Below are 26,317 nucleotides of genomic sequence, written 5' to 3' on the forward strand. Positions count from 1 at the left end.
CCATCTTTTTCCACACTGGTTTCCACAAGACTTAGACTATCTTCAGGGTGACCTACAATTAATTTGGCCAACCTTTGCCAAAGGGAGGGAAGATGCTCTGAAGAAAAAAAATCATGCATCATCTCCAAAAGAAATGAGGCTTGCTTTGTGGTCAGACTGAAAAAAACCCAGTTTGCTGGAAAACAGCAATTCTAACAGAACAAAATATTACATCTTCTAAACTATCAAAAGCTGCAACATATCAGCAATGAGATTTTTTTTTTTTACCTATAGTTAACAGTCAAGAATCAGACCACTAAAACTCTAAGAGCTTTCAAGACAACTTRGTGTGCCAGTAACCCAAACCACTAACAGGAGGAAGAGCTCAATTATCGCTTGAGAAGGAGCTTCTCATGCTTCTTAATACAAGGCATAATAGAGTAGACTGGGATCAATGACCACACAAATAATTGAATCTAGTATAGTTATAAAWGGATTCCTAGTGCAAAGCAGTGCTGGAGGTTTGAGATGCCTGGCATGAATATTTAAACAGGTTTTTTTTAATTATGTAATGGGAAAAAGCAGCAGAGAACAAGTCTGGAGAATTTTAAGACTCTAAAATTCCTCTCAAACTGTGTGTAGTGCTAACATAGGTAAGCTAAAAAAAAGATGATTAAATACATTAGAAGTGCAMAAGAGAAAAGCAAGTAGCAAACAAAAATAGTTTTTAGATTAAGAAATTAAGGATGATTAACATGGGTTTTAACATGTATACATAATTGTGGACAAGATATTAAGTATTCTAGTAAAAGATTGAAATGTCAAATAATTTAAATTAGATACATAACTAAAGATCTTCTTTAATTAAAACAAAACCGATATAAAATAGTAGCTCAGAAGTATGAGGGGGTAAACTTATTAATAGACAAAAGAGYATCATTGTATCTACATACATAAAATGCTCCAGGTCTTACAAGATTATGAAACTGTGGAACAGTGAAAGCAAATCAGAACCACTTTCACAAGACATTTGTAAAAACTGTAGAAAGTCTAACTGGCATCAGAAATGTAAATAAATGTAGCATTAGTTTGTCATAAGTTATGCAGAAAGGTGACAAACTCCAAATCTTGAAATTATGGAAACTTCCATAATGTAAAGTTAATGCCAACACCCTGTATATTAAAAACATACTAAGATGTAAAATTAGACACTGAAAAAACGGTGCACTACAAACATAAACATTGATAATCTTACAACAATAAATCTTGGTAAACAGCCTTTTAAAATAGCTGTAAAATTAACTTATGAATGGATACATTCTTTATGAAAGTCTTTCCTTTCCTTTGCCTGAGCAAATACAACTGTATTTGTACACAAAAGCAATACAACTGCATTTTAGTTAGACACATGATACCTCCATGTGCCAATATCAGACATTGAGAAYACCATAATTTCCCTAAAACTGTTCAGAAGACTTATACACAGTGGAAAACACACACCAGAGAAGATGGAAGTAACCATGCTACTTCTGATTTCTACGAAACGCGTTTGTCCTGTTCCTTGGCAACTGCACCATTAGCTACATTAAAAGCATGGACAATTCAGGACAGTGGTTTAATGTTTCCTCTGTAAGATTTCCTTAATACACATTATTATGCTCAGACCTCAAGTATTGTAACAGCATCAATAACAGAAATGCATTTGCAGTTGGTTTATGTACATCCAAAGAAATCAAATTATGAATGTTGTAACTGTAACTCCCTTCTGGGCAGTCAGCTATTTTAGTAATTAAATATCTCTATGTTTCATAAATTTCTTAAGGCCACACAGATGCTTTACTTTCTGCTGGATGCTAACATAAGCAGACTTGTTACCACTTTTCCACAAAACTTGCAGGAAAAAAGAAATACACTATTTCAGGCTTATTATTGTTTCATTAAATATTATTGCTTGAGATAAGTTAAATGCTGAAGTCTTAGCCACACTTCCTTTTCTTTTTTTTTTGTGCTGGATTTACCCTGTTGAACCATAAAAAAGCAATCATCTAATTCTCTACCCCCTCACAGCATGAGAGAATTTTCAGAGCACTAAACCAGTGTGTACTGCAGGATCAGGCAGCAGCAATAGAGCAAACAAGAATTGGAGGGAAAGGTCATAACACTTGTTCAGTGTTAAAATCTTATACATTTGGGTTAGAAACTATCATTATGATTTTTTTCCTGAGAAATGCTGATTCTGCAAACCAGTAAGACTATTTTGTTGCACATTTCTGATGTGCAAATCAAATAAAACCTATCTGTTCTTGCAAACCCTCCACCGTGTACACTCCAGGCTGGTTGCTGCAACAGAAAGAAGTGTTCAATTGGARAAGGCACCTGGAGCAACAGGAAGGTGAGGCAGACCATTAGCAGTCCCTCTGCCCGGAGCGGGGTTATTCTTGTGAAGTTTTCTCCCTTCAGGCTCCTTTGTCACACATTACTTTTAGGATCATTACTTGTACTGAACTTGCAGCCACTGTCAGAATGCTAAGCAAGGGGAAGAAAATGTTATTTTACCTTCGCAGGACAGGCCGTGGGAGGTGACTCCAGAGAGGCTCTCTCTGCACACRTTGCAGAAGGTGGGTCGGGCGTGGGAGCAGGCGTACCAGTTATGCATCCCTGAGAAATGTTCCACATTAAACTGTGCGGTCTAGTAAAGGAGAAGTTAAGACAAATTTGCAAGTACAGAACACAGCTACGGTGACTGACATTACGTACGGTTCCATATTACAGGGGATGACAGCGCAGTGCTCACCAAAAGGATTTTCCAAAGGGTATTCAGCCTGCTCTCCCTCCAAAATTCTGAACCAAAGTGTGATAAAAAGCTTGCATTTTGCTAGTGAAGTTCTAACCACGAAGCTTTACTCTGGCATTTGACACACTTTTCACGCTAAGGACTTTCACACTTTTCACGCTTTTCACTCCAGTTCTGTGTCCTGTAGCTTGGTCTGTTGAGCTAGAACAGGTCGCACCAAGAGGGGTATCAGCTTACCTCATAGTGTTCCCTGGACTGAACGGACTTCAGAGAGCTTATCCAGTCCTCCATTTCTTTTCTATTCTCAGCACACAATATTAGCCTCCTAAATGGAGTGATTATCTGAAAAAGAGAACACATCCTGATTAATCCGGATAGTAACAATCATGATAGACTATGATAATTAATGTACTCTTTCCTGTGAGATTATGCAAAAGGACGACGCACCCTACATGACAAGATAAATTAAATGCATTTATACTTAAAATTATTTTCTTTAATGCAGTACCAACAACAAAAGAGTTTGCTTTTCTTTTTACATTTCCCAAGATTCAAATCAAGCTTTGGTATAGGTCTCTGGCACCTACATTGATCAATATTCCTTCTCAGCTCTTTGTCTATGAGATTTAAATGCTCAAATGGCAGGCACTGAATCTGCTAAAACAACCTTTCTGGAAATTACTAATTGACTAAAACTGCAATCCTATTTCATAACAGCATCATAGCAACTGCAAGGTCCATTGCAATTGCTAAGGACAAAAACATATCAAAATCAAAAGCTTGGAAGTCTTAAACAACCACAAAAGCTGTAATCCTATTTCTCTATCTTGTATGTTGATACTATCTTTACACAAATTTATACTAACAAAAATTTAAAACAGAACTTTCTGCATCCAACTAGATCAACTCAGTATAAGAACACATACAAATCCTTAAACAAAGGCACAGASATCAAAATAAACAGTTGAAATCCTATCCTACTAGGACAATTGAATGAATTCCTGGAACAAGTTGATGTTGGGAATTTTTCAGTCATCTGGAGTTGGATTCTACAAATCTGAAAATACTGTATCAAGGAGGTTCAGAGTACAAGCTGCTCTCCCCAAACAGTAGAAAAATAATCAAAATAACAGGAAGGCAGTAGAAACTATCAGCTAACTCCCACTGAAATTATTTTGAGCACTGCATTAAAATAGACAAAGCAGATACTTACATAGCAAAGAATTTAAAACAAGTACAAGAAATTAAAGTTATTTGTTTTGTTGTAGAAAGTCTGAAAAATAAATCTTATATCAGTATTATGCATTAATCTACTACTTAGTGTATACCACCAGCACTTGCAAATTACTTACATAAAACAGAGAAAGGACCACCAAAAAATTATAGTTTGAGYATTCTTTTAAATGYTACAGGCTAGACRTTGCAAAAATATTTGAACAATATTAGGAAACACTTATCTACAGCTGCAGTTACTTACCCAGTCCCTGCCGTAAATAGCTGCTAGCCTTGATTTGTCCTACCGACTTCTTCATTAAACTGAGCTGCACTTTAACATATCTCAGAGGCGACGTAACTGAAGTGCAGCAGGCTGCAAGTCACATGGAGGGGAGGCAAGAACCTTTGAGCTTGCCTTTTTTTTTTTTTTCTTTTAATGTACTCACTTCACATGGAAAGGAATAGTTTCTTGGCTTTCTGTTTCCTTCAATCTCGCTCAAGTATTTAATAAGGTTTAGTAGTAGCTCTCCATGGCTTTTCCTAAAGAACAGTTTATGCAAAKAGCAATGCTTCTTTCATTAGTTTGGAGCCAAACAGACACTTTTTTACTTCAAAATGTTTTTCTAGGCCAGSTCATCAAATGAAGCCAAGAAAAGTCATTAAATCATAATATAACCCTGGCTCCAACAACAATCAGCATTCTGCTGAAATTTCCAGGTTTCRGTGGACTCAGGAATCTTATTTGGGCAAATACAAACCACATATTATTTCCTTTTATACAGCATGAGATTGTAATACAGATTAAATAATGATAAATCTATCCAGGACTTGGCACRTTGTGTCCATCCTTCTGCCACATTTATTACTGATTCTAACCTGTAACCAGATGTTGTGAAATGCCATTAAACAGCAACAGCTGCTTAAATGTGCTGAAAACCCCTGATTAATCTTGATCATTTCAAGGARTATTTATATATACCACTCATGTCTTCAATACCACTGGTCACAGAAATCCACTGCACATCTGTCCACCTTCCACCCGCAGAATTAAATACCTTGATTCAGTTGTTCACACCTAGTTACCTCCTGCCAATGAAAACACCCTTTGGTATCCAAAGTGTTGGCAGGGTGGGRATAAGTATGACAGAGGACCAGAGTAGTAGCTATAAATAACCTAGGTGGGAYACCAAACCCCATCTCAAAAGGCACTGCACACCCATATATTGGCAATCAAATCACATCACCAAACACTGCTAGCCAATGCACATTRACATACCAGAAATTCATATATTCTGGCTTCTTACTAAAATCAGAGTGCAACAAACTTAACAAAGTTCACAGCATTGCAACAGTCTAACAGCTGAATTGGATACTGTCAATCACATGAATGTATGATCAATTATTATTAGCRCTATAAAAATAAAGTGGGAAGTTGGAAGAATAACATATTTGTAAATACAGCATCTGTAATATGATTAAACTACATATTCTCTTTGATTTACATATTTGCAACAACAAACTTCAAGAAGGTACCTGATAACACAAAAAAAGACAAAATGCATTATATGCAAGAAGTATCAACAATGCTTGGAATTTTTCAAGTAAAATAAAATAAAATACAATAAAATAAAATAAAATAGGAACGAAGAAGATCATGTAGCTTCTTGTCTATTTCAGTCTACAAAATCATGGAGAACATGAACTCTCATTATTTTTAGATATTTCATGTAACATAAGAATTTAGGGAACCAAGGAAACTGTTAGCAAACAACAARAAGTGTATTTCCCTAAATGCAAATCATCATTTAGASTTGAAAARTATTCCCGAAGGATGCTGAGGACATGAAAAGTATAAAACATTCACAATGGTATTTGAAAAATTCATCACAAATAAATGCATCATATACTACAAAAGACAATATCTGTAACCTTCAATTTATSAAGTCCTCAAAAATCCAACAATGAGTCAATGTTGGGAAGTTACTCAAGTAAGAATCACTGTATATGCTCTACTGTTTCTACTTCTTTCTTTAGTAACTGCTACTATTATTATAATAMTTTGATTCAATATGGTTTTATGAGCTTTACACAGACTCAGTACAGCTTCCCTTGCTTTTCCTAAACTGAGAATGACTTCCTAAACATTCTTATTTTCATTTATACAGGCAGCACGCTTTCTTCTGAATGCTTACACAGTGCTATGGTTAACTAAGTGGGATGTTTAAAGCTCATTCATTAAAGACAGCTGAACCTGAAAAATTAAATGGATATAATTGTCCATAAAACCATTTCCCTACCATGTAAGTTTGGATTTGACTAGCAATCTTACCTCATTGCATGTATTCATATTCACAGTCCTGTATATTCTCTTCTACTGACCCAGGTCAGAATCTTTTCTTCAATTACATATTTTTAATAAAAATATTACTATTTGAATATTATTTTGAATACGCTGACCTCTCAACAGACAAGAAGAAACTGTATAATACAATACAAAGGAAGTGTTACAGGAACCACTGGAAGACCACTGAGGTAACATAAGAATAAGAAGACATGTCCGTCTTGAAGGAACTTAGGTGCCAATTGTTCACATGCTGACAAAGCAGGAGACAAATCAAGAAGAAAGAAGACAGTCAGAAGGCCTTAAAAAATAAATAAGATTAAGTTCCTTTGAAAATTTTCACCATTGTCAAGTAGCCAAGAAGTCACTGCTGATTTTGGAAAAGAGAGCTACCAAAAGCAGATATTGCAGTATATTGGAAAGTAATGAAATAGAGATAGTTGGAATAAAAAACACTTTTAACGCAGTAGACATTGGGAAAGAGTGAGCATACGCAGTCTTAAAAGTTGAAGGCAACCAACACAAACCCTAAAACATCTCAAGGAATAAACAATGTCTGAATGGGAAGAAAAATTACCCATCACTGTAATAATGTTCAGAAAAGTAAGGGGCTTTTTTTGAGTGGGGAATGAGGGAGAGAACAAGAGATCACTGTTCACTCTGCCACCACAGGGGTCTTGCCTTAAATTAGGATTTTTACACAAACACTACAATAATTTGGCTTCTAAAAATATGCACATACTCATATATATGTGCACATACACATCTTGAAATTACTCAGATGACATTTCTACAGACAACTTTGAGGCCACTACTGCAACTTCTCTTTCAGACAACACTTAATAGGAACAAGCTTAACACCTTGAAAGGAAATAGAATTGTCATCAAATTCAGAGTAAATTTGAAAGTCCTTTCTTCTTTCAGTGGGAATACCCTAACAGTAACATTCTATATGACCTCAGCCCAGTGGGTTTAGACTTAGGAACTGTAAAATAAAATCACAGAGAGTTCAATTAAAGCATACTGTCTAATTTTTAATCTATTTTTTTACAATCAACAATATATAAGAAAATACATTTCCCAAAGCTTGGTGAGAAAAGAAACCACTTCTGGTTTCTTTTACCAATTCAAAATGCAGACAGAGTATTTGCTAATCAAGAGAACTGTGGTTTATACCTAAGCAGCAACAAAGCAGCCATTGTAAAGCACTCTGCTTCCTGCAACATGATATTTGCATTAAGGCACCTTCTGCCACTCTGAACTATTATCAGGCATTACACTAATAGCCCTTTGTATGGCTGATCTTGAATTAAATTAGTAATATGTAGAAGCATCACTTTAAAAAAGAGATGGGGAAATGGTTTTCCTGTTCTTTGGAGAGATACTTTTAAAATATCTCTCTGGAAGTAATGGAGAGGATGACAGAGAAAGAGAGAATCCCAATTGTCTTCTTAGGGGCCATATTTAATGCCTGGGGCAGGAGCGCAACATTAAATGCTTTCTAACTTCTCTGTGCTCATAGACGTTTGTGAGACAGTAGTAGTAAGTATGAGAATAACACACTCTGCCTCCCCTGCTTTCTGCCCCTCCATTCCCCTGTCCTTGTGCAGGTGGGTCTGGGTGAGTGTGCCAGGTGAATGCACCACCATCAGTGCTGGGAGCAGACTGCTTGGCTCACTGATGCTCCCACACCCACCAGAACTTTGCTGCAAAAATCACAGTGCTAACAGCTGCACAGCTTTCTACAGTATTCGCAATTTCTTGGTTTCTGTATACTAAATAAATTATAACAGTACTGTCATTGTCACTGTCAAAGGTGTAGTTAGCTGGTGCTTTATGGAGAATCGYCACTATTATTTTTCATGATGAGTCAAGCCAGGCAAAGTATAAATTACGGAGACAGAGGAGGATTTAAAAGGCCAGGCGGGTAATAAATGATTATTATATTTGCCTGAGTACAGTACAGAATTTATAATCAGAACAATTAGCTCCATCTTCTCCACTAAAATGTTGCTTCCCTCTTCTTCCTGGCCTTCTCCTATTTCACTGTTCCAAAGCTCACAAATATTGATGTAATGTGTGGTTTTGGCTCCCACAGTAAAAACTCTTAAGAGGAAAAAGAAAAGGGTTAGTCCCACATAGCATCTCCTGCACCAGTACAACACCAGAACAACTGAGCTTAGCTAAGGGAGTGAACCTGCCCCTCAGTTCTGGGCTCCTCAGCACAAGACAGACATGGACACGCTGTGGATGTCGCAGTGGAGGGACTGGAGAGTGTGATACGCTAGGAGAGCTCAGGGGAGAAGGCTCAGGGGGATCCTACAAACACAAATCCCTGAAGGGAGGGTGCAAAGAGGACASAGCCAGGCTCTTTCCAGTCATGCCCAGGGAATAGTTAGGAGGCAATGGGCACAAACTGAGACAYAGGAGGCTCTCTGTGAATATCAGGAAACAGGGTTTTACAGTGAGGGTGACTGAGCRCTGGCACAGGTTGCTCAAGGTAGTTGTGAGGTCTCCATCCTTGGAGACACTGAAAAGCCACCTAGACGTGGTCCTGGGCAACCTGGACTAGATGGCCCTGCTTCAGCAAAGGGTGTGGAGCAGATGACCTTCAGCGGTGCTTCCATACCCCAAATCACTCCATGATTCTGTGCAAACAGAATCCAGGTAAATCAAGTCATCCAATTGCATGTCCATCCTTAAACTGCAAAAGTATCCAGCAAAGGTTGCTTTGTCAGAAATCCAATTCCCCAAACTGACCTCAAGTATTAAACGTCAACCAACTGTTAACAGAAAAACGTAATTCCTGCAGAAGTATAACTTTATAGACAGTTACAAGAAGCAKGGTAGGAAAGTTCCGTGAATTTGGACTGAAGAATTAGGAATTTATTTTAAATAATCATTTTAATATAGCAAAACCAATAAATTATTCTTGCAAAAATAAACTGAAAAATGCTATATATAGTTCAATGCCTGCATGTTTCTTTAAAGTCCTTACATAAAGATTTGTCAAGTCCTTACATAAAGATTTGAACTGCTGGGCCCTTAGCTCTGGTCTCACCAGCTCACTACACATCAACCACTTGGGATGGCTTCTGTGCTTTAAGGAAAACATGTAATTATAAATTTAATGGCATTAGCTGCAMATTTATACAAAACAAACCAGCAAAGGACTATTTTTTTTTCTGTCTGTAACAACAGCTTCCTGTTTAAACATCATCCAGCTGCCTGAAGCCAAGGATTCTCCTGTTCACTAGAAACAGGACATTTTTTCCAAGYTTACACCAGTGACTTTATATGTAAAATTGTTTGGTAAACAGGAACTGCAGTGAGGGTTACTTTCTAAGGCTTCTCCAGGTATTTTAACCACTTTCAAACTATGAAGAGAAAAAAACATCAGACAATAGATTAAATATAAAATCCAGAAAGAATGATATCTGGCAATCCTTGGTTCTTATTTTAACACATCCCAAATGCTTCACCAGTGAAAAAAAAAAAAAAAAAAATTTCTGCAAGCTATTTTTGCAAAATTTCTGCTAAGCATGAAATGTATGGAATACAAGCTCCAGGCAAATGTAACTAGAATAAAAATGTACAATATTGTCCAGAATGACCACATTTTTAAGTTTCCCCTCATTTTTCTCTTCTGRAAAGTGCTCAGCTTCCTTGTGACAGACCAATCTCAAGCAATTTATCTATGGATTTTASCATCACAGCTGAAATGCTTTATTGCTTTTCATAATGAAACTTAAGGCTTCAGCATCTCCAGACACTAGGGAAAGGGAGTCAGTGCATCAATTCAGAGATAAGGAGCTTAAAACTTGGAAGTCACACCCAAAGAGCTCTCAGCTTCATTMCATTTTTTGTCAGTATCAGAGGATGGGGCGGGGTGGGGGGGGGAATGAACAAGTGCTAAATGGAGGAAAAAACCCTAAATGCATCACAAGTGCACACTAATTGCTTTTGTCTAATCTTTCTTTTTTTCAGCATATTAATTTGCTATTTCAGTTTCTGTCTTACTTCTAAGCTGCCTGAATATAGAAAAAAAAATAAATAAAACAAACCAAAAAACAGACCCCGAGTGAAGAATTGAACAAAATGTAATACAAAGCACTTCCCCTCTCTTTCTGTGGTTTGGGTATTGCTCAGGCTGGGAGTATCAAAAAGCCCTCATCACTTAGAGGCTAATCACCATCTGTATGAAACCGCAGACAGTTCACAACTTGGGAAAAACTAAAGCCATTCCAAGAGTCAGTTACTGATGCAAAGCTGAGTCATGCTGGTGAAGCCAGCACAGGAACTCGAGCCATTTCCAGCCATGTTCTCCCTCCCAGAGACAAGAAGAGGCCCCAGGACCTTTGCAGATGTCACTGCAGGACCTRTCAGCCCTGGGCTACACTGCCAACAGGACATGGGGAATGGCTGGATATGTCATTCCCCCATCTTGAAACAGCGCCAGGCACTGACCCTTCTGATAATGCCAAGGGCAGAATTTAAAATACAATGCCTCTGAGACCCRGATTCAGCTCACAGAGGAAAGTACTTAAAAGCAGACTTCTGCAAATGTGCCTGAACTCCCAGCATCATCAGTGTATACTGCTAACAACGTCAACATGCAACTGGAATGCACAGGAAATTTCAAAACATACCCAAACCCACGAGATTATTGCAGATCTAAAGGATGAAAAACAGAAACATGTTTCAAAACACAAACCCTTTCATGTCCYTGTGGTTTATTAAAGGGAGAATTCAGCCAACAGTGTCTCCCTTCAAGGGAACATCAACACAGACTATATATAGACATTCACTCAAAATAGATTTTTATGCAGAAAAAAAATTGTGGATAGCTGTCCTCCCGAGTATTGCTACAGAGCAAATCAGAAACCACCCTATCCAGACTACAAACAAGGCAATGTTTGCTATGCAATAGCTGAAACCAGGGGCATCCACCTCAAGTTTGGAACTTTGAAGGCAGTTGCCKATCCCATGATGTTAGGAGCCTCCCAACACAGGAGTAGCAAGATGATTTCACCAAACTAAAGAAGGAAGAAAGGCAGTGAGAGAAAAGCAGCAGAAAGACCAGAAAAGGCCTGTGAAACCTTTAGGTGAGCAGCCCCTTGAAAAAAATAAACAAACCAGACTGAGGTAGAAGAGCATCTGAAGGAGGCTTGAGATTATCAGTAAAGAAACCATCTCCTGATGTCCACTGAGATGGAACTGAAGTAAACTGGATTTTGTAAGCATGCAAGACAGCAGCAGAGAAATACCTCCACTAGCATCCATAAGCTTTCTGTACATAAATAAAGCTCAAGACCCTGAATTTTGGACAAATCAAGAGTCAGTAATAAAATTAAACTGATGTTAGATTATTTAAATTCCAAAAAAAAAMCCCAAGAGTTTTAGGATAATTACTCCCAGGTTTAGGAATATCTCTCTTTGTCTCTAATATTTGAAAAGACAGAATACTGGAGTGCCCAAACCCAAAGATGAAAGGTTTTAAGCTCCTCTGGGAATAGGCTCTTCTCATTTCTTCCCAATGTGGCTTGGGGGAGGTTAAGCAGTTCTCACATTCCCTGAAGTTTTTGTAGTCCCTGAAGAAAAGTTTCAACGACAAAAAATCTGAGTGGCAAGAAAGGAAGCAAAATAAGTCCAAGTCCAGAGAAGTTAACACTATCTCTAAAACATTCTGCAAAACTCTACAGTGTATTCTGTCTTCTAAGCCCAGAGTGAATATTAAAAGTTAGTTCTCTAAGAACTTAGAAGCATCCAAGCTCCATGATGAGCACAGAGCTGATTGATGTGGGAAGCAGCAGGACTGAAATAAACCACTGAAAGCAATATGCCTTTCAGAACTGGTTGCAATATTCCACTTGAAATCCTGAAAAGTGRCAAGAATTGGGCTTCCAGTACAACTGGGCCACCTTCCAATAAAATCAGCAGCTGTACAAGAGGATTCAAAGGTGACAAAAATTAGTTTATCCTTTAAGATGGTTTATAAGGTATATTAGTTTATCCACATAAATCATATGCCAATAAACTTTACATCTCCAACCAAGACATAGGATATGCTACATTCAGAAATATGGATAGGAAATAAAGTAATCAGATGTCTGTAAGAAAACAAAATAAACTAGAAGAAAATATTATAAATGTTAACCACACTTGAAGCACAGTTGCTCCAATAGAATGTTTGGCTTCTCTGACCTGTAGAAAAATGCTAATCATCTCAAAACTATATATCCAAGGAAAATCAGTATATATAAATATTTAGCTTTCTAAGAATCTATCAAAATTTACAGAACTTCAAGAAAGTCACAGACAGCTGCGTAAGTATTTTTTTRTTGATGTTTAAAAATATATTAGGTAGAATATCCTGCTTTTCAGTCCAAGTGAACTGGTAYGTCTGACCAAAAAAGTGGAAATCTGAGACAAAAAGTTTAATTTTTTTGTAACAGAATTACATTCAGGGACTAACTTTAATGCAAAGCCATTCATGCTTTGTTTGGGTCTTCTAAATATAATATGAAAAAATACTTTAAAAAAATTAACCCATAAAGGGATTAATTAATTAAAGGGATTAATTTGAAGAAAATTAATTACTTCTGTTCAGAAAAGTTAAAAGATCAGGCTGATYCATAATCATGTTTAATTCAGTCATTATTTTATTCATCATCATGAAATGAGATGAAAAGCTAAGGGACATAAAAAAGTAAGAAGGAATAAGAGGAATTTTTRATACGAAAAAAGATTAATAGATAATAAGCAGCTTATTAGCCTCCAACAAAATTTTGTGGTGTATTCTTAAACTGGAAGAGAARTGTAAAGGAGCAATACAGGAATACTTGCAGACAGCACAAAATTTCGATTACTTAGCTCTCCCCTTGATCTCCAAGGCACTTCAAAGCGAGTCAAGGAATGTATTAAGCAGAGAGTACAGTGACTTGAAAAATTTCAGYGTTAGTAAAAACAAAGGAATACAGATCATAGAAGCAGAGATGAAATATTTATAAATTACAGACAGCTCCAAATTAACAGAATTGTATCAATATGGAGGATACAAAAATGCACAATATGTCACTGCAGAAAATAGACAAAACATGGGATCCATAAGGAATGTAAACACGTGTTAATTTATAAAATAATCTCAAATGTCAGTGACTTGTGCTTCCCTGAGTGTCAAGCATGCCACTTCACTTACAAGATGATGCTGCAGAATAACAGTCAGCAGAACAGCAAGAATAGGTAAGAGTGTAGAAGAATGTTGGCAAAGATGATTTATCCTGAAAAAYAGTCAAATCAAATRGAGGTAATAAAAAATATAAAATTWAAAAAAAAGATAGTTCGTAAGTTTCTGCTGCCTTTGCATCATAACGCTAGGGAGGAAACTTCATTAAAGCCCAGCATTTTAAAAGTTCTCCAAGGAAGTTGTTTTTCACAGAATAAATAATCAAGACACTATGGTCTATATGGTCTAAAGCATTGCTAAAACCAATAAATCAGCAAAAATGCTTTATATTAGACATTTTTGCAAGCATATCCAGAATCCTAGTAATCAGTGTTATTAACTGGAACGTAGCATCTTCTTTCCAGCCAATTTCTAATTACTAAAAATCACAGTAGTCTTTCCAGGATAGCAGATCTGCCTACTGCAGCTTCCTCCCTCTCAAGATGACAACTTTCAGAAGATGCATATTCAACAAAAAGCACTTGATTCGGCATCTGATTCAGAAAGCTGAAAGCAAGGGCCTACATTTTAGGTGCCCAGAATGACAAAGCACTCTGTAGCTAAGGGAGAATTAGTTAATAAACAGTGGAGTCTAAACTGAACTGAGCAATTACAAAAATCTGCTTTAAAGACCTACTAATTTTATTTTAGATACCTAAATTTAGGGGCCTGTAAACCCATCATAGAGTCCCACACAGAAGTTAGGACAAGCTGAATCCTCATCCTGASTATCATATGGTATGTTAACTCTCATATTCCTGGAGGGCACCTTCCAGAATGACAGAGAAATTWTTTCCTCTGTTACTCTTAGAYGCAATTAGATAAAGCCAGCTATACAAAGTAGTGCYTCAAAGCCAGTATTTTACCATAAAGTTATTATTTTCTATCACATTTACCATCAAAACACCCATAAATGAATTAAACGTTTCAAACTAAAGTTTGGATGGATTAAATGCAGGTGCTGTCACCTGATGCCTGTGCATTTAATATGTGACTCTAGCACAAATTTATAGTAACTCAGGGCATTTTATACAATCATGTGGCTCAACAACTGACAGGCAGCATGCTTAACATCTACAGATTTTTTTTCCTCAGCAATGTGCATCAGTTCTTCATCATCAAATGCAAGGCAGAGGTAYAAACTTAAGCCCAAAGTTCACCTAAGAAAATCTCCTTTTAAATCACAATCCATGATCACATTTGTTGCCTTGAGGAACTTCATCATCTGATTACGCCTCYTCAAGAATCCTTTTAGTATTTAAAAATCCCATTCCTTATAACTCTAAGAAAAAAATCCAAACCACACCACCACTACTCCACAAGTTCACTCTTGCATGCCAGAAAGAGCTCTTTGGCCTCATTTGGTCTCGAGTCYCATTTTGAGAAAAATAAAGAGGTTTTTCTAAAGGTATCAACAATCCATCTTCCATCCCTACAAACCAAAATACAAGGAATKACAGCTCTCAGCAGAATTGGTCACTGCTCCATCTGCTTCCGTGCAATGGGGATGGGAGATTGATTCACCCTGGGAGCCTCCCCAAAGAGGTAAMATGCTGTGCAGCTACACTGCTCTGGCTGTGCTGAAACAACAGGAACCACCCTCTGAGGMAGAAGCAAAGTGCTGGAGAAAAACATGTTCAGCAGAGTACCCAACATCATTGTGGGGACTCAGCCCTCCCCCACACCACTGAACKGGGCAGGAGCTGAGCAAAATCCCCCACAGGTTCCTGCTGTGGCTGATGGAGARGGTGATGCAAACCTCTCATGGACTGAATTGGCTTCTTGAACCTCTTCTCTCTCTTCCCATAGATTTGGGAGACTGGTACCTAACAAGACAGTGGGGAGAATCTGGCCTTGAGGGTCTTATGTAAAGACTGAAGTCATGGGACACCTTTTCTTCAGTTTAATAATCTCTAGGTAGGGATGCTCAGAACTACAAAACACCTAYAATCTTTTAAAAGGCATCCTAGTGCAAGCTTGTGCACTAGAAACTAATTGCTAGAAATGAGTTGATTGTTCATTGAAAGGTAATACCATGGGCAATAAAGAAAAAAAAATGAAACAGATAAGCTGATATAAGTTTATCAGCTTTTCATTTTAATTAACAGACACAATGAACCTAAACTTTCCCTTTAACCTCAGCTTGTTTGCAGAAAGATAGGAAAAGTAATTCCAGTGAACAAACAATGGTATTCAGTTACATAAAATATTCTGCAAATTTGTGCATCACAAATAAACTGAACCTTAAATCTGTGTGTTATGGCTAATTTTAGGACTTGAGTTTTATCCAAAAAAAGAGCGTGGAAAAACTTGACACATACACCTCTGCCTTCAAATAGGCAAACTAGAAAGGGCAAAACAAGGCAAAACAGTAACTTCTACAAGCTGGTGGTGGGGAATTGAGGGGAGAGAGGGGAGAGGGTGGGATTTAAGTGAAATGACAAAAGGACTTTTTTTTTTTTAATTTTAATGTAATTTTTTTAAGGTTTTTTCTTCCTGGAAAARTTTGGTGTATATTCCATCTACGTCAGTTTGTGTTAAAAATATTCTCTACTGGGACAAAGAAACAAGAGGAGTACACTAACCAGAGAAGGCCAAAATTAAGGATTTAATTTTAGCTTTTTTAACAAAGAGGATACTAACTGAGCACTTAGAACGTAAATAAAAAAACAATCAATTTCAAGAAAGGCAGAATTATCTTTTTAAGAGAATAAAAAGGCAAAAAGAAATGTTTCTTTTTTATTTGTAAGGAGTATTGCTGGAGAGCTAACCACCCGCTCCACCCCCAGCCTGGGAGTCCAAGCCAGTGCAGGCGAGGTCAGAGATGTCTCACTTCACAGAGCTGTGTTGCTGGGAGACTGGGTTAGGCAAGCACAAAGAAAGAAGCCAAAAGATTAAGCAAGATGACGACTATTACCATATTTCACAGTCAAATCAGATGASTCTTCAATCCAGGAGAGCTTTAAATCCAAATAATTTCTCAAAATTAATTTGAAGACTCCTTAGAGAAAACAGTTTGCCCTAAAGTACCCAGGAAATGAAAATAAACAGTGTGTCTGAGGCTGTTAAAGCTGTAGCCAGAGATTTCTTTTTTCACTACTGACTTCCCCAGAAGTCTTGACTCTAGCACCAAAACATAATTTTGGTGAAGAATGAGATACTGAATGGGCCTAAAAGATTATAAACGATAACATGACTGCATCAGCAGCTGCCTGGGAAGTACCACAGCAAGGAAGAAATATGAAGCTCTCACAGGGCTTGTGTTTGACTGCTTTGGAGAAGGAAAACCAGTGCTGATAATATGGACCACCCTTGGAATTAAAAACATCAGGAAAATGAAAAAATGAACACTTTAATAGAGGATAAATGGACATGCAGGTTAAGAAAAATAATGCTATTAAACTCAAGACCTTCAAGAGGATTTCACCCATGGTCTTCCTCCAGAAGTCAGGAATCAGCAGAGGAACTGTGTCAGACATTATCACTTAGTTCTAACAGAGCAGTTGAACAAGAAATGGAAGATCATTTGGGTATGTAAAACACAGCTGTGAGCTTACAAAAATGGGGATTTATGAACTCTCTCTGTTTCTTACAGCAGCTTCAGAATCAAGGTGTGATTGTAGGGAGAGCTTTTCCACATGAATTGGAAACRTATATGAATGTGATTGGCAATGAAAAAAATAAAATACACTTCAATATGAGAGGGAACCAAAAACATTATAATAAGAAAATKAAAACCAAATCTCAATTACATTTAATTCAGTGTGTCACCTCAAAGAGAAACTACAGCACAAACCCAAGCTGCACTAATAAGTATTAAAAAGTACTAATACTGAATCTTCTTATATTTTTAATGYCTTGTTTCATATTTTTTTGACATTTCTGCTCACTGAAATAAAATGTTCTAGAGTTGATGTGGTATTGTTCTCATACATTAAACCATTTCCAAAAAAAGACATTTTATTTCCAAACAGAGGAAAATAAGCAATTGAGAGGATTCTTGATTTTCTTAGTAACAGTCTATCCACAGCTTTCAAAAACAAGTATTAAAATTGTTCCATACCGTGAAGCTGTTGTTGACATTTTTTGTGCTTGATTCAGCAACGCTGGCATCTGACAGGTCAACTTCATCAAATATTAGAGACTGTGAAGGGAAAAGAACATAGAAGCATTAAATTAAGTCTCAGTCTACTTTCAGGTATGCTTACAAAATATGCTTTAATTTCATTCTGTCTATTCCAATTATAAAATAAAAATAGAAAATAAAAGTAGTGAATAAAATAGAACACACTGATGATGTGATAAAATTTCATAGCTGGCCCCTAAACACAGTCTCACTTGTTATCTAAGTGGTTCATGARAGCATAAAAAAAGCAGTTCCATAATTATATTGCTTTAAAATCTCTTTAAAAAGAAGAGGTGTTTTTTAACATAGACGAAGCTTTAGATGTCTACAGTGTAGCATAAATGTGGTGTCAGAGGAAAGAGATTCACACACARTAAAATGTAAATTAATTATCTAGTTTTAGGATGAACTCTAAAGTCATGTAGGAAACTATAATATAGTGTCTGTATGAGAATATTTATCTCAAAGGCCTGAAGACATCCCCTCCATCCCTTTGTTTGATGTTCCAAGAAGGTAAATATATGTCTAAACACTCCAGCCTCTGGCAAAGGATGAGTTAGGTTCTGTAATGCTCCTGATGTGTTTTGTAGCACAGAAGAACAGCCCAACAAAAATGCCTGGTGTTTTAGCCCTACCCTTTTTTTCTTCTCCATGCCACATGAAGGAGAATCACTGCTGGGGGAGTTTCAGCACATCTGGATTCAGCATTAGAATATTGGCWCAACTGCCTACTCACACCACCTTCCTTTCCCATCTTTATCACAGAATGGTTTTGGTTGGAAGGGACCTTACAGATCAYGTAGCTCCAAACCYGCTGCCACGGTCCAGGTTTCTCAAAGCCCCACACAACCTGGCCTTGAACATTTCCRGGGATGGGGCATCCACAGCTTCTCTGAGCCGCCTRTGCCAATGTCTCACCATGCTCATAGGAAGGAGTATCTTCCTACTTAATATTCAAATCTTTCCTCTTTCAGCTTAAAGTCAATCCCCCTTGTCTTATCACTACAAGACCTTGTAAAAAGTCCTTCTCMGCTCTCTTATAGCCCCTTTTAGGTACTGGAAGGCTGCTAGGAGGTTTCCCTGGAGCTTTCTCCTAGCTGAACAACCCCAACTCTCCCAGCTTGCCGTCATAAGAGAGGAGCTCTAGCCCTCTGATCACCTTTGTGGCTCTCTGGACATGCGACAACATTTCCATGGCTCCCAAGAGAGCAAGAGCCCAGACCCATTGGARTGAGACCAACATTGACCCAAAAGTGTGCAAATATCCCACATTCCTCATCTAAAGGAGTAGGCTTACACTTTCAAAACATCTCAGCATCACACTGTGATTTGAGGCTGCCCTTCTCAGAGCTCTCACCTGCCGTGCTGACCCTTTATTTAAACTGCTTGTGGTCACACCAAGTGCAGAGATTTGACCACAGAAGCACGGCAGTGCTGGGCTCCCTGGAGCAGGGACGTTCTCCTTGATTCATCACAGCTCTGCAGCCACAGTCCTATGGCCCCAGAAAGAGAGTTCTCTGCCTTTACTGAGAGTTTTGTTGAGAAAACCAGGCTACAGAAGATGACAGGGACCTGAAGCACCTCACCTACAGCTCCCATGAGATGCTACAAACCCACAGGATAAAGGAAAGTAACACCCACCGCTATGGAACAGCACAATCTGAGTCAGTGAAAATGATCTTGGCCCCAGCCTCGGGCAGGAGGAAGGAAATGCCTTTCAAAGAGAAAACAAGTATTCCCCTCTGCACACCCCCAATTCTCCCACAAAAAAATTTCAATTGATGGGAAACAGATTTTTCCCTTATATATCAGTTTTGGCAGAAAATCAGCCTATCTTGATTTCACAGAACTATTTCTATGGGCATCAGATCAGAAGAGTTTTAATAGAATTCAGTTTGAGGGATACTTCTATTATTTACTTTTTTTGACTGTCCTAGAGCCCCAAAAGTCCCCACAACTTCTTAAAAATTACTTTATTATTTGTCTAAATAGCCAAAGAAGTTAAAATGACCATGATAAACTTAATTTTAAAAAATCAAGAGAAATTATCAATCTTCCTTAAAGTTAATTTAACACACTACATCCTATAGTTTTTACATAAAACAACCTTGTACAAATAATTGAAAAATTATGATAATAATAATAATTATTATTATTATTAATGAACTTCTAAAACCAAACAAAATTGCAGTCACAAGTAAATGGCATTTGACACTAATAGAAGATAATTACCTTTGAATCCTTCGCATAGTAAAGGGTACGACCTCGAAGTTTGAAATAACGCTTTTTCCACCTCTGAAAAGAGCTGGTTTGCTTCAGTAGTAATCCTTCTTTTATACTTGTCTGAAAAATATTAAAATACAGAAACCAAGGTAAATACATGTAGAAATAGCTACACAYATAGAATAAAGTTATGCTTTTAAAAACTCATGTTACACCTCATGTAACTGTGAATTTGAACTTTTGTTTATTCACATTAAATAGAGACTAATTCTCTGGACCACCAGATTTTGCTTTACTATTTTTTAAACAATGACAACRTTGGCAAAATGCTAATTTTACATGTAAACTGAAAAGGCAGTCAAGAGGCATATAATTATCCTGAAGATACACATGAAACAATTCAATTATCCAGATAGCTGMAAACATACAAATATTAAAGTGAGCAACAACTGATGGTGGCACAATTTAGAAAACAAAATACTAAAACCATCAACAGAAGGTAATTTCTAGTCCCAAAATTGATTATGTTGAGGAGAAAAACAATTTCCACACGGACACTAATTCAACAAGGTACTTAAATGTGCCTGATCCAAGCACATGAATTACTTTAAAATAGAGGGAATAATCCACTGTGATTCGAGTCATGCAAGACTTTGAGAACGCTGTTGAACTGAAGCCTTCAGCATGAAATCAGCTAACCATTAGAGATAATTATTATCTGCAAAGTGTAAGAAGAGTAACAGATAGGGATATTTTYACCATGCAAATATTTTTAGGCAAAAAGTGACTTGCTGATCCAAACCTTTCCATTGCAGACTGAACCCTGTCTATATAAAGCCCATTTTTTGRAATGAGTAAGAGACAAATCAGTGTATTTTAAAGGTGTATGCTGCTTTCACCAGTGTTTGTGGGATTCATGTAATTACAGAAAATCTCCACTTAATCAGACAAAACKACATGAGCACATCATACTAATAGCAAGAGTACCAAAATAAATTTTCTTCAGTTTTGAAGCACACAAGAGGTATAAGAAAAAGCAAGTACAGCTGGATATTATATTCCAGAGTTACTTTTTCTARAATATTTCTGATTTGTAATGTAATAACGTGATGAGAGTCTTATAATACAATTTCTAGACAATGTGATGCAAACATCATTTGAAGTTATTCTAGAACTTGTAGAAAATTAACCAAGATCTGACGTAAAGTTTCTAAACATCTTCTATTATCAGATGTCAAATTCTGCTTAACTTTAATGCAAGTAATAAAAACACAGAAAAAGCAGAAATAACTATATTGCTGCTACCATTTCCTTGAAATGAGAAACAGAGATCACACCCTTCATTTAGAGGGTCCTAACGTCACACACCAAGAATATGGTCCAATGATCACAAAGCAATTGAATTAATGCTCTCAAAAAAGCAACCCTCTCAGATCCAACATTGTAGCTGAAAGTTTGATTTGTCACAGTGTACTTCATGTGCCAACAACCTGGACCAATAGATTCAGTCAGCCCTCCTGCTCTAGCCAAGGCATAGCAATTGCCAGTGAAAAAGGTTTGCTCACCACACACCATTTAATACAGTTTGCAATTTTCTGTTCAGGCCCCAAGATGAGCTAGTTCTCCATGATTTAAATAGATTCAATCAGTTAGAAAATACAARCACTTATTCAAAGCTGTGTGTTGCAGCCATGCGGCACCTGCACTTCATAACGCTCTCTGAAATATCAGAAGCTCATCACAAGGAAGGAGTAGATGATTTGTGTGTTTATCAAGGGTCAGAAGATGTTAAGGCCAGAGAAATTCAGTTCCAAAATGGGAGGAAATCCACAGTCACTAAAATGCCCTAGGTGTACTAGGAGACACAGAACATATGTTATGCTGAATACTTKAGGGAATTTTAAACTCTGTTCAAAGGACAAAGTTCAAAGCTCCCTAAACCTTGAGCTGTGACTCAYTAAAGAATTGGTTAACTCTTTCCTGTAATTTTTTTGCCTACATAAACCATTTTCTCTTATTTTTCTATCCCCTTAAGCATCAATATCCCTAATGTCAAACCAATAAATTCAAAATTAAATCTATTTTTCAAATCAGCAATTTGAAATAAACTTCCTAAAGCTGGCAGTACATAATCTTGTGGGTCCTACAAAATATATTTTTGCGTTAAAATTTTAAAAAATCTGGCAAACATTTACCCCAGAAGTAAAGGCATTTAAAAGTATACACCTGAAGTTTTCATTTACCACAAATAAATATATTAGGTTGAGGTTTGAGCATTTTAAATAGACAATTCAATGGCTGTAGACCAAAGCCGAGCACAAGTCTTTAGCCCAATATCCTTAATTAACTTTAATTAAAACTTTAAAGTGTTTAAAATTCTGTCTGACAATTGAGTCATTAAGTAATCTACTAATAATGCTTTCCTGAATCTATATCAAAGTTAGACCATTTCCAGTAATTTGAGATTGGAAGGGACCTGTCAGGTTGTTGAATTTGGGTCGTCATTATTGCCTGCAAGCAGGTAATGTTAAGGTTTTCAAAAGCGTTGATCAGGCTATTACTACACTTAAAGAAGGTAGGTGGTCCCTTTTTTTCTCCCCGTGGCAATTAAGACAGTGCTCCAAGTTCTCACTGTTCTGAGAAGCCTTTTTATAATTAATCTCAGCTGGACATTAAATCTGAAGTACAAAGCAAYAATCACTCCAATTATATTAACCACTTTCCTCCTGTAATTTAAGAGAAACAAGGAGAACAGATCCCACAATCCCATGCTACTTCTCGCTTTTACAGAATCACCTCTCATSAGCTCACCAAAACCTCTGAACTTCCCCATCCTGCATCTCGTATCATCTAGAAGTACGAGGTCCTCCACAAGGACGGGACTAGAATTACAACAAAGAGAATCTCTAAGAATCTTTGCTATGTTAGCCATTAGTAAAGAAAAATGATTGACAATATTAAAATCACAACATCACAGTGCTCCACACTGATTTTCTAGAAAAAAATCTAATTATAAAAACCCCAGCCATTTTTCATAAAATTAAGGAGTACATGAATATTTGATTATCCAAGAATGTCAAATGCTACCCTGCATCTCTGAAATCTCAATGATCAAAAAAAATTGATTTCTGGATATTTGGATCACTAAAAATCAGAGGCATCATCTTTTGTATCAGCAGGTTTTAAAATTCCAGTATATAACACCTGAAAAGTCAAACTAAAAGGTTTTTTTAAAAGGAAACCAACCACATTGCTTTACTTCTAATTCACTCACTTTGTAAAGCCTCACATTTCTGCAAAGATAATCTTTTTACTTCTGCTGCTGCTAGAAATACGCAAAGAAAGAAGAAAATATTCCAAATTTAGAAAACAGTAAACTGATTATGGACCCATTACTGGCAACTGCAAATTAAAACACTGAATGATTAAAGGTAAAATTCTATCCTCTACTTATTTCATGTAAATAGTTGGAAATGCTGCTCAAAATGTGTCAGGACAGTGAATAACAGAACATGAAGAAATTTCTGAAAATAAGGAGGATGAAAATGAGAACAGGAAAGGCCATAAAATAGGGCAGTCAAATGCAAACAGGAAATTAAAAGGGTGAAGAAGAATTTTAGGATAACCTTGCAACAGATGCTCATGCTGAGACTAAAATGTTCATAAAAYTTCATAAGATGAAACACAGCTAGCTGGTCGGCAGGATCATTTTCAAACAGAATTATGAAAAAGGGTATGAAARGATAAGAAGGTCACAGGAAAGAAGCTCATGAAATGCTCAGGATCTGTTTTTACCAATGAAGATGATGAGGTGGGTCTCACATAGCACTTTCTCCACAGCATCACAACAGCTTCATTGACACGGAGGGCATTATATGGGATGTACTAGAGGAGCCAAATCATTGTCATGTGCACCAGGTGGCATTGACCTGGGAGCCTTGGAGGTCCCAAAAGGGCCACTGGTACTCCTGGTAAGACAGTAAAGTCCATACRACAGAATACTGCTGGGCCCACACCCATCCAAGGTGGCTGGAAAAAGTCAACAGAGCTTTTGTAAAGGAAAATACTGCCCTCCTACGTACCAGGAGCTCAGGAGACATAGGGGAAAGCATGTGGACAATTAAGATCCTGTAGGCCTGGATTTTCAGAAAGCCTTTGACAAGGTTTCCCACCCAAGAATACTGAAGAAATATTGTTAGAATTGAATYGGGAAAAGGGGCATGTTGTGAACCGAAAGTTGCTTCAAGAAAAAATCAAAATCTCATTAACATTCTCACATCAACTTTTAGTGAYGAGATCTGGGAGTCAGTTCACAGCTCTCTAAGCTCAACTACAGCCAGAAATGACAGAAAACTTTGGCTATCACTAAAAAAAGCAACAAACCAAGMTAGACTATAATCTTATGCTCTATAACACTGTTGTTCCAGACAGTTCTACTCTCTCTAATTCAGGAAATGGGGTTAAGAGATGTTACAGAGAAGGGCAACACAAATGATTCACAGAACAGGAGCTGCCTTAGAGCAAGAGAGATTGAAGAGAAGRAGACCAAGGGGGTGATATGAACAATGATTAACAAAGAATTAAGGAAAAGGYGACTGCATAACTATAGCTCATCAAAGCCCACAATGTTATAACAAGGAGGAATGTGATAAAACTATATTGAGATCAGTTTAACAAAGAAAAAGTAGCACATCTTTACATAGCAGGTAGTGATTTTATGAAGCTTGCTGTCAYAAGAGATTGTGCAGGCAGACAGCACCAGCAAGTACAGAATAAGGAACAGAAAATTCAAGGACAGTGTGTCTTCACGTGGTCCCTTGAATTTGCCATAAGTAAGTACCGGGGAATGGATGGCCACCAAACTCACACGGTGCTCCTGAAGAGCCTTTTCTGTTCCACTGCTGAAAGTGCATCAYTGCATGACCAAGCAAAGAAATCCACAGGTTAAATTTCTCCTGCTGTGTAGACAGCATCTCTTTTGCTTTTTAAGTCTGATGTTCATATTCGCAAGAGGGCTTAGGCTCTCATTTGCCAAAACAATTAGTATTTGGATTGCTGACAGACCAGGCCATTAAAGAAAAGAAAAAAAATAGTGAAGAGACAGATGATATGACGATACTCTTTTATATTAACTCTCTCCTGTAATACTTCCTATTCCTATAACTTTGCCAAGCTGAGCACCAAAATAAAACCAACTCTCTTCTTTTCAGGGTTGCAGACAGTTTGGTACATTTTCACCATCGACATAGGCATGGCTTCAGGCAGACAGTGCTTTCATTACTTTACAAGGTAAAGTCTCACAGCTCAGTATTAACTCAGAGCTCCTTAAAATATTCCATGTGTTCAGTGGATTGAGAATTATTTTTATTATTAACAATGTGACAATCAAGCACTTGATTTATATTAAAATTGTGACTTGGGAACTCCAAGCCTGTGATTTTCTTGACAATCGCTGTATAGCAGCTTCCATTACTGTCATTTATACTGACAGATTTTTCATTAGTTATGTCAAAATAAAAATAGATTTTATCTACCAAGAATAAAAACTTCTTCAGCAGCTCAGTGCAAGGTTACATTTTTATTGAACATTCCTGTTCACAGTGAAGGAAGCCTAACATTCMAAAATTAAAAGCAAACAAAGGATCTATTAATTTATATAGCTAAAAAGCATCAAAATAAATTTGAAAATCAGTATGTTGAYTTGTTCATTAAAAACAAGTAGTACCAAGAACTGGCAATTCAGTGGAACAAGTGGAGCTGTGGGGTGCCTAAAGAACTACACTTGCCTCAACTGAGATGCCCCAGGCTGCYGCTGCTAACGCATCCTCCAGGTTACATCAGTGAAAGAAATCACAAAATGCATCAAGTTGCACGCGCTCAGTCTGTCATTGTTGGTGACACTTATCCCTGTTCTATTAAAGAAAAAGAACAGACTTGCTAGCTTTAAGAGAATACCTTTACAAAATGTCGGAATGAAAGCCAGCCACACACCCCACCAAAACATTGACTTGTGGYTAAGCATCACCATTTCTGTGTAATAATAAACAGTACATTTCTTCAAAGTTATTCTTATACTCCACATTTTTGGGGTCATTTATGTGGATGGACTCTAGTCCAAGTGAAATTGTAATACAAATAAATGCAATTATACTGCTCATGCAGTGTGCTTCCTCCTCAACCTTGTTCTCRCTTCATGATGCCTTCCAGCCTATGCTAAGGAAGCAAATTTCTGCACTATTATTGTTAAAAGAAATAATAATAAAATGTTTTCAATTTCCTCTAATTGGAATATATGTTAACACAGAAAGACATTGGGTGAATATGAAATTACAGAGAAATTGCCATATTAAAATCTTAGTAGCAATGTGAAATGCAATTAGCAGACTGATTTAAAAATAGAGATTGTAGCACATA

The 26,317-nt window shown here is 37.1% G+C and overlaps 1 protein-coding gene across 3 annotated transcripts in view; it reads right to left on the reverse strand.

The window, feature by feature from the left end:
- The window catches only part of DGKH (diacylglycerol kinase eta), a 149,525-nt gene that overhangs the window by 46,939 nt on the left and 76,269 nt on the right, over window positions 1–26,317 (reverse strand). The window contains exons 3-6 of one of the 3 annotated variants that reach the window (XM_057366318.1): window positions 19,913–20,023; window positions 17,618–17,698; window positions 3,011–3,115; window positions 2,536–2,668 (exon numbers count right to left, since the gene is read on the reverse strand). In XM_057366318.1, coding sequence (XP_057222301.1) covers window positions 2,536–2,668; window positions 3,011–3,115; window positions 17,618–17,698; window positions 19,913–20,023 — 430 coding nt within the window. Of the gene's footprint in view, window positions 1–2,535; window positions 2,669–3,010; window positions 3,116–17,617; window positions 17,699–19,912; window positions 20,024–26,317 lie in introns of those variants that run through there. The other 2 variants (XM_057366319.1, XM_057366320.1) reach the window with 2 other exon arrangements.

This window comes from Malurus melanocephalus, unplaced genomic scaffold, assembly GCF_030028575.1.
Source record: "Malurus melanocephalus ecotype Western Australia unplaced genomic scaffold, MMel_1.1 scaffold_63, whole genome shotgun sequence".
In the NCBI taxonomy this organism is placed as follows: domain Eukaryota; kingdom Metazoa; phylum Chordata; class Aves; order Passeriformes; family Maluridae; genus Malurus; species Malurus melanocephalus.